The sequence below is a fragment of the Bolinopsis microptera genome, chromosome 4 (genome assembly GCF_026151205.1).
Source record: "Bolinopsis microptera isolate Bmic1 chromosome 4, MBARI_Bmic_1.0, whole genome shotgun sequence".
NCBI classification, from domain to species: domain Eukaryota; kingdom Metazoa; phylum Ctenophora; class Tentaculata; order Lobata; family Bolinopsidae; genus Bolinopsis; species Bolinopsis microptera.
This window is the reverse complement of record NC_087075.1, coordinates 929,046-938,637: the sequence shown is the minus strand read 5'-3', so window position 1 is coordinate 938,637 and position 9,592 is coordinate 929,046. Positions and strand designations below refer to the sequence as shown.

The 9,592-nt window shown below is 39.8% G+C and overlaps 1 protein-coding gene across 1 annotated transcript in view; it reads right to left on the bottom strand.

Annotated features, from left to right (window-relative positions):
• Positions 1-3,669: 3,669 nt before the first annotated feature.
• LOC134814330 (ninein-like) overlaps positions 3,670-9,592 on the bottom strand; it is a 53,896-nt gene continuing 47,973 nt past the window's right edge. The window contains exons 28-36 of the mRNA XM_063822425.1: positions 9,061-9,318; positions 7,774-7,890; positions 7,552-7,658; positions 7,115-7,304; positions 6,880-6,978; positions 5,581-5,730; positions 5,172-5,480; positions 4,108-4,389; positions 3,670-3,918 (exon numbers count right to left, since the gene is read on the bottom strand). Of these exons, the coding sequence (XP_063678495.1) occupies positions 3,670-3,918; positions 4,108-4,389; positions 5,172-5,480; positions 5,581-5,730; positions 6,880-6,978; positions 7,115-7,304; positions 7,552-7,658; positions 7,774-7,890; positions 9,061-9,318 (1,761 nt within the window). The remainder of the gene's footprint in view (positions 3,919-4,107; positions 4,390-5,171; positions 5,481-5,580; positions 5,731-6,879; positions 6,979-7,114; positions 7,305-7,551; positions 7,659-7,773; positions 7,891-9,060; positions 9,319-9,592) is intronic.

Genomic DNA, 9,592 nt, shown 5'->3' with positions numbered 1-9,592 from the left:
AAAACTTTAAGGGGCCCCTTGTTTGGGGGGGAAACCCCCCGTTGGGGGGGGACCCCCTTTTTAGGGAAACCCCCCTTTTATTTTTATTTTGGGGGGGGCCCATTGTTAAAGGGGGGCCCCCCGTTTAGGGGGGTAACTTTGGGGGACCCCTTTTGTTAGGGGACCCCAAATTTTTGGGGGGACCCCCGGTAAAAACCCCAAAAGGGGGGTACCCCACGTTTGGGATCCCACTGTTGGGGGTCCCCTTTTGGGGGACCCAAATTTTTGGGGGTACCCAATTTAGGGGGTACCCATTTTGGGGTTTAATTTTGGTTAAAATCGAGGGGTAACTTTTTGGGGGTAAACCCCCCTTTTTAACCCCACTTAGGGGGCCCCATTGTAGGGGACCCATCGGGGGTTTTAAAAATTTTGGGTTTTAATTTTTTAGGGGGTAATCTGAGGGGGAATGTTTGGGGGGGTCCCCCTCGTTAGGGGGATATCTTTTGGGGGTAAAATTTTTAAAAAAACCCCGTTAGGGGGGCCCCTTTTTTTAGGGGCCCCCCCGTTAGGGGGGTACCCCTTTTTTTTACCCCCTTTTGGGGGGGGAAAAAAATTTTGGGGGTTTTCCCCATTTTTAGGGGTAAAACCCCTTTTTTAGGGGGTTTAAAAGTTGGGGGGGGGGGAAAATTTTATTTTCCCCCAAAAAAGCCTTTTTAATTAATAAAAATAAAAATATAATTTCCCCTTTCTTTTATTATTTTTTAAATTTAATTTGGGTTTAAAAACTTTTTTTAAAAAAGTTTCCCTTTTGGGGATAATTTTAAATGGTTTTATCCCTTTTTTTAATCCCCCAAATGTAAGATTGTCAAAATAAAAATTTTAAAAAAATAGACTAAACGCAGAACCCAATTTGAACTCTAAAAAGGATCAGCCCTTTGAGTGCAACCAACTCAAAAAGTTCAAAAAAATAAAAATTTACAGAAGCACCCAGGGGCAAGGGGTTGGCCAAAAATGCCTAAGGGGATTTCCTTTAAAATTAGTAGGTTTACTTTTTTTTCTTAAAATTTTGAGGGGGCATTATATAAAAAATTTACTTTAAAATTTTAAAACAGTTAAAAACTCCCCCGGGTTAAAACCCCCCTTAATTTTTATCATTATACATTAAAACATTCTTTTTTAAAATAAAAAAACTTTGGGTTAAAAAACCAAAAATAAAATTTTAAAAAATTTAGAAAATTAACCCCTTTTTTTAAAATTTAAAAAAAGGGTATTTTAACCCCCAAAAAAGGGGGGGTTTTCCTTCCCAAATAAAATAAAACCCGGCAAAAGTAATAACACAAGAATGTTTTTTTAGTACAATAAAAAAATTTTACGGGCCAAGTTCGGGTGAGGGCATTTTCGTTTTAAATTTTTTTAAATTTCTGCAAAAACTGTAAACGAATTTCTGTTTTTAAATTCTGCTAATTTTTAAATTTTTCTTTATTTGTTTGAATTTTTTAGTTTTTTTACCTCAGGGAAGGGGGGAAAAAAAATAATTTAAATTTGAAATTTTTGGGGAAGAAAAAAAGAGGGGAGAAAAAGGGAAAAGAAAGGAAAAAAAAGAAAATTTTTTAAAAGGAAATTTGGAAAGAGAAAAAAGAAATTTAAAAAAGAGAAAGAGAAAGGGAGAAAGGGGGAAAAGAAAAAGAAAGGGGGGGAAACCCTATAAAACCCCTTTAAATTGAAACACCCAATTTAACCTTTTGTCATCATGTAAATTTTACCTTTAAACACTTGTTAAAAACTTACTTTATGGAAACTATTAAAACTAATTTTTAAACCAAATAACACTTAAAAAAAAACTTTATAAAAATAAATTTATAAAACACATGAACCTAACAAAGAAAACACAGAAACCAAGGAAATAAAGTAACCTTTTGTTTTTTTTTAAATTAAAGTAAAACTAATTTTTAACATATTAGCTTTTACCCTTTTGTAACATTTATTAAAACTTTAAAACCCCTTTTTTAAACCCGTGTAACAAATTTTTTTATAGCTTTTTGAAATTAAAGCACTTTGGTCCTTTTGTAAAATTTTTCTTGTAGGGGAAACATTGTTTAAAAGTACCTTTAGAAAAATTTTTTAAAAGGGGAAAACCCCTTTTGTTTTAACCTTTTAAATAAACACTTTTTGGGGAACACTTAGAAAAACCTTTAGTTTTTCACTTTGAAAAATTTTTTGCCATTGTTTTTAAACTTTTTGGGTTTTTCACTTGTTTTCATTAAAAAATTACCTTTTAAAAAATTTTTCTTTTAGTACCCACAAAAAGGTTTTCAGAGGGAAAACCCCTCGTGGTAACCATGTAAATACCATAATGGTAAAAACCCATTTTAAACCAACGGGGAGGAAAACCCCTTTGGGGAAAATTGGGGGGAAAATTTTTTAAAGTAAAAATTTGGGGTAAAAAGGGGTACCCCGGGGAGGGTAAAAAGAAAGGGGTACAGGTTTGAAAGGGGGGACCCCCAAAGGGGAAAAAAGGGGTCCACTGGGGGGGGCCCTCTGTAGGTACATTAAAATTTTCCTCGTTTTAAGTTTTTATTTTAGGTACATTTTTAAGGAACCCCCCTTTTTAAAATTTTTCCCAAAATTTTTAGGGGCACCTTTAGTTTTTAAAAAATTTTAAGTAAAACCATTTTAAAAGTACCTTGTTTTGCCATGTAAATTTTAACCCCTTGTAAAAATACCCCGATTTGGGGGCCCAGTTGGGGAAAAAAGGGGGGCCAAAGGGAAAAAAGGGAAAACTGTGGGGGACAGAGGGGGAATTTTAAAAAGGGGGGAAAAAAAACCCCTTTAAAAGTTTCCCTTTTTTGGTAAAAATTTTAAAAGGGGGCCATAAGGGGTACATTCGCAAGGGTCAAGTGGGGTACAAAATTTAAGGTAAAGGGCCAAAAAGGGGGGACCCCCAAAATTGGGGAAAAGGGGTAAAAATTTTTGGGGGGGGGGAAGGGGTTTTCAGGAATCGATAAAAATGGAAAAAATTTAAAATTTTCCCTTTACTAAATTTTTTAAAAAAGGGAAGGGAAAAACCCCTTTGAGAGTGAAGGGGGGGAAAATTTTGGGGACGCAAGCAATAAAACTGATCCAAACGACGTCACACATTTCACTGACGTCACAACATTTTATGAAGGAGAGATTACCTCAGTGGTTCAGGCTTTAGGGTTGACTCCATTCAAAGCTCTGCCTTTGGAAGTTATACCTGAACTTCCAACTAGTGCTGTGGTGAGAACCAGTGTTGTCTCTGGGAGTGACAGTGAAGAGGATGGACCGGAAAGCGCGCATTCTCCACACGTGCAAAACGGATCAAGAATCACAGGAATGTTCCTAGAAAATGGGCGTGCTGATTTGAATGTTCACCGGGACGTGGCTTACAGACACTTTCCTCACGCGCATGAAAAACACGACTGGGTGCAGCCTCCAATGTTCAGGAACTTCCTGTGATGGGAGGGTGTATACTATACACCCTGTATACTATACTATACACTGTATAGTATACTATACACTGTATAGTATAGTATACTATACACTGTATAGTTGACCTGTTTAATCGGTGAATTGTGTCTATTTTTTAGCTTGAATTAAAGGACACGAATAAAAGATAGTTTGCAACATGATCGTTTTTATAACATAGATAATTTGCATGGTTACAAATCCTTAGTAAAAGTTGATAAAAATAACCTGTTCGTATTTGTGTGAGAGATCTTGGTACATTTCCCTCTGTTCCTCCATTTCAGCCACTGTACCCTCTATTTCAACAAATGAAGTTTCCCGAACATTCTCTACTTCCTCTAGAAGTTTGGTCTCTTTCTCTTTAAAAGAGGAGATAATTTCCTCTCGCTCTGTCTCCAGGACAGATAGCTCCTGGTCGTGGTCTTGAAGTGTTTGTACATTGTCCCCTTGTAACTGCAGGGTTGTCAGGCTGTCAACTGTCATGCATCCTGAACTACTTAGTACTTCTTCTACTAACACTAATACTACTTACTGCACCGTGTACTAATACCGAGCTCAGACCTCAAATAGCATTGAAAATATTTTAAATTAACGTTTGGAACCTTAATATGGCAACTTGAACGTGCTAAAATGTATAGGTACCTTGAAGATCTCCTCATTCAGGATATCTATCTCCTGATCCTTCTCCCTTAATACTATCTGAGACTCATCCAATGTAGCCACCAAGTCTTCATTCTTCTTAGCTGATTCCTTCTTCTCCTCTTCCAAATCTTCGTTTTTCTTCTGGAGATCTCTCTTTATCTCCTCGTGACGAACCCTCAGAATCTCTGCCTCTTCTTTTTGTTCTATCTTTATCGACTCTATCAGATCGTTGTATTCTGATACCAAACACTTTCGTTCTGATAGATTCTTCCTTTCCATCTCCTGTGAGAAATACAAGACTAGAAATACAAGCCTGGGAGCTATATTTAGCGGGGGGAGGGGGGTAAACTACAGGGGGGGGGTACACTACAGGGGGGTACACTACAGGGGGTACACTACAGGAGGGGGTACACTACAGAGGGGGTACACTACAGGGGGGTACACTACAGGAGGGGGGTACACTACAGGAGGGGGGTACACTACAGGGGGGTACACTACAGGAGGGGGGTACACTACAGGAGGGGGGTACACTACAGGGGGGTACACTACAGGAGGGGGGTACACTACAGGAGGGGGGTACACTACAGGAGGGGGGTAGGAGGTAAACTACAGAGGGGGTACACTACAGGGGGGTACACTACAGGAGGGGGGTACACTACAGGGGGGGTAGGGGGTACACTACAGGAGGGGGGTAGGGGGTACACTACAGGGGGGTACACTACAGGGGGTAGGGGGTACACTACAGGGGGGGTAGGGGGTACACTACAGAGGGGGTACACTACAGCATTTAGCATCATAGGACTTTAATGAGTGGACGTGAAGAGATTGTGGTTAAAAGTAACCATATTAACAATTACAGTAACCATAGTAACAATTACAGTAACCATAGTAACAATTACAGTAACCATGGTAACAATTACAGTAACCATAATAACAATTACAGTAACCATAGTAACAATCACAGTAACCATAGTAACAATTACAGTAACCATAGTAACAAATACAGTAACCATAGTAACAATTACAGTAACCATAGTAACAATTACAGTAACCATAGTAACCACCTGCAAGATATCACAGTTCTTGTCCACCAGACTAGTCACCTCCTCCTCGTGTATACGACTCAGGTCCTCTAACTCCTTCTCATGCTCACTAAGGAGGTTAGACACCTGTCTGCCATGTTTTGAGACGAGGTTACCTAGTTCCACAGCATGTTGCTCCATATCATGCTGTTTGGAAGCTAGGTTCTCTTTTAGAACTGCTACTTTGTCCTGGAGACGGCATATTTCCTCGTCTTTCTTAATTCCACTCAGTTCTAGCTCTGATATTTCTAATTTAAAGGCTGATTCTGATTTTGAGTTGGCTTCTGTGATCTGAAAACAAGTTATCCAGTGAACTATGCGTATAAAAAACAGTTGGAATCAAATAAGGAAACAAAATGCTTTAACAACCCCCCCTTAAAAAATAACAAACCGTTTCAATTTGATGCTGCAGTCTCGCAGTGTTCTCGAGCAGCAGCTCGCTCGTCTCCTTTCCCTCTTTCTCAAACCTATCACATGTTTCTTGTAAGTTTCTCAACTTTTCACCAAATATCTCTGCGTCTTTTTGGTGAGTTTCCTCCAACTGGGAACGAGAGTTATGTTAAAGTATTTCCATGATATAATGTTACTATGGTAACATATAATATTACTATGGTTTCTTGGCCGGTTGTTGGGGGTGTGGGGGTTTAGGGGGGCAATGACCTTATATGGAATAATCAATGTCTATTAACTCAAATGTTTTTCTGTTTTCTCCATAGAAATTTATGCCATTAGAAAAACCAACATTTTACAAAATTTCGGCCTTAAATGTTAAAGAACGATATAAATTGAATTTTTGCCCTTTTATCGCATTTCAACCTTAAACAATTTTCAGGCTCGAACATGAGGGTTGTAAAAAAATGTATGTGTAAATAAACATGTTAGGATGTCCAATTTAGGCGTCATATATGTCATTCGATGACGAAAATACCATGGTATAAATGGCATAAAATGTCAATTTGTTCAAAGTTTTTTCCATTTTCTCCATAAAAATGTATGCCATTTGAGATCCCCCAACCCTCCCCCCCCCCCCCCCCCCAATCAAATCTTACCCATTGATGATAAGTATGAGGAGGATTGAAGTTATTAACTCTAGCACCACAAGACACAACCTTTAAACAACTGTCACACAAATGCGGGACTTTACTTAAAATACCAAGTCGGGCAGTGGCGCCCCCCTGTAGTCGGGCGCTACAGGGGGCGCCCCCCTGTAGTCGGGCGCTACAGGGGGGCGCCCCCTGTAGTCGGGCAGTACAGGTGGCGCCCCCCTGTAGTCGGGCGCTACAGGGGGCGCCCCCCTGTAGTCGGGCAGTACAGGTGGCGCCCCCCTGTAGTCGGGCGCTACAGGTGGCGCCCCCCTGTAGTCGGGCAGTGGCGCCCCCCTGTAGTCGGGCAGTGGCGCCCCCCTGTAGTCGGGCGCTACAGGGGGCGCCCCCCTGCAGTCGGGCGGTGGCGCCCCCCTGTAGTCGGGCGCTACAGGTGGCGCCCCCCTGTAGTCGGGCAGTGGCGCCCCCCTGTAGTCGGGCGCTACAGGGGGCGCCCCCCTGTACACTACAAGTCGGGCGGGGGACTCAGTGAAATTAAAGGTAAAGTTAACACCAGACATATTAATAACACGTAATAAAGGACGGCGTGTTGTTTTACAGTGTATTTGAAGTGGTGTCAAGTTGCAGGAATTGTGGACGTTATCTACCTGTTTTATTTTATCTTCTGATATCTGGTTGATTTTATCGAGGAGTTTATCTTTATCTGATGATAGGCTGTTGATGAGGAGCGTTTTATCTTGGGCAAACTGAAGAAACGCAGTTTATCAAACATATTCGTATTTATTGAATATTAGCGGGGTAAATATGTCCTTCTCATGTTCCTACCTATTGAAGTTGTAAACTTCACAACAATAAATGTGAGTCTTGTTTGAAACCCCTTACAATTTCTTTCAGTTTTGCGATCTCGCTCTCAAAATGGTTGCTCTTCTCCACAACTTCCTCCCTCAGCCCAGATATAACACCTTCCTTGCTATTTGTATCCTCCGTGTATCTCTCCTTCATTTCTCTCATCTTCTTCTCACATTTCCTCTTGAACTCCGACATGGCTGTACTCGTCTGATCCCTCACTTCACTGAAATGTTACATTTGTCAGGATTTATTTCTTTACAAATGGAGGAACGAAAAAGGAACTGTCATCGTTTTTGTTCAAAGTTGTCAATTGTTTGCTAGACTTGATCAAGTTGCTGAAAAGTGGATGTTTAGAAGTAGACTCGTTGAAATCGGAAGCGAAACATGCAATCAAAGAACTAGCTGAGGTCCAGAGTGAGCTACTGGTTAGCAAAAGGGAACAAATAGATATTCTTCAATCTGGTATTCACCATATTGCAGACTCATGTTTCTCTCTGATACTCTCCATCTCCTCCCTGAACTCTTTGTACATTTCCTCCTTCTGCTCTGTCAGCTGATCGTGCAGAGTCTCCTCGGCCTGGGTAATTAATTATTTAATTAATTATTTAATTAGTAAGCATGCCATTATCTAATTAGCAATCATGTCATCATGTTTATTATTCAGCAGTTACCGCACTATAACTCTATACTACCTGATGTTGCACTTCCTTCACTACGTTGATGGATTCCACAACTTTCTCCTCCAAGATACTGTTCTCAATTTCGTATCTTTCTGTCAGATCGTCTAGACTTTTAATTACTGCTGTCAGCTGTAACATATTCACACTGTTTAACACACTGTTTAACATATTCACACTGTGTAACATATTCACACTGTTTGCAAACCAATAATACCATGTGCTCGCCATGCGGTGCGCGCGCATTTAATTTTACATAAAAAGAGTTTCGCGCGTTACAAAGACGTTCTCTCAAAGTGAGGACCAATGTTACTCCCGCCAAATCGGTGCTATTAAATTTGTAACCCAAGATCAGGGTTGAGTTTCAACCACATTTACGTTGGTGGGAATTTAGACAATGAGATATATCTAATAAGCCAAGATGATTACGTTTCGAAATGAGGCCGATTTTCTTTTGTGGATGGCCGCTCAATTCAGAATATCGTGCAAAATAACTTTGCGGAGTGAGGAACTGTGTGCGCGACAACCATGTACATATGACGACGACGGGCGACGGACACAAGCTACCATATACAAAAAACCCAGAAGGACTTTCTACAAAACTGTACCAAATAAAATGGTCGAAAATCGAGTGTTTCAGTAAATAACATAGAATATATTTTAGATTTTTTTCGATTTCATCCAGATCCTAATATATGATTTATTCGAAACTTTCCAGAATCCAGATAGTAGAATAACTATAATAGGAACAATCTGTGCAAGTTTGGGCGAATTTCAATGCCAAATTGGAGATATCACTTCAAACACAAGAAAATATCTCCAAATTGGTGGTTTTCAGTGGTACCAAGACATTTATCTCGAGATCGTGTTGATCAATTTTCTTTAAACTTTCCAGATAGTAAGATAACTATAATAGGAACAATCTGTGCGAGTTTGGGCGAATGCATTGGTACCAAAGATTTTACCGATTTCGAGATATTTTCTTGTGTTTGAAGTGCTATCTCAAGTTTGGCACATAGAAACTCGCCCAAACGAGATAAATGCCTTGATACCAAGTATTGTACCTTGGTACAGTTTGGTACAGAAAGTCCAACTCAAAAAAACCTCGTTCGCTAACCCTTGTCCTTGACTCTTTTGTGTCTTCAGCGAATCAGCACTTGAGTCATGGATCGGGAAAAAAATAAGATACTCCTCAAATTCTACAGAGTTCAGTAATTTCACGCTCAAGTAACATCTCTATAATTAGTGACGTTATCTCTATAATTAGTGACGTCATCTCTATAATTAGTGACGTCAGCAAACCTGCTGTTCCAGACTCCTCTTCACATCATCTAGAGTAGTGTTGGAACTCTTGGATCTGCAAAGTTCCACCTCCGTTTCTTTTGCTCTCCCCTCCATCTCACTCTTCTCTAGGATAGACCTCTCAAGATCCACTTCTTTCTCTCGTATCTTATCTTCGAATAACTGGATGATGTGTTCTTTCTCTTTTTCTGCTTGTTCCAGTTGAGTCGTCTTCTCGTTAAGTTCGAACGATGCGTCTTCTAGGTCTTTGATGTAGTCCTGGGTAAGAAATAATTATATGAGAAAAACTTTTTATCGGTAACTTACATTAAAAACTGTTCATGATAAGTTTGTCTCTGCAATTTGTAGGGCTGCCATTAAGTAGCTGTGATTCTATTTAAAATAGAGTTAAAATTTATAACGATCAAAACAAGCACTTTACTTGAAGAGCACAAAACTTTCGAAATGACGAATAAAAGACTGCGTAAGCGCAGCAGATGCGTAGCTGAAAATACTGAAGTAGCTGAAAATACTAAAGTAGCTGAAAATAATA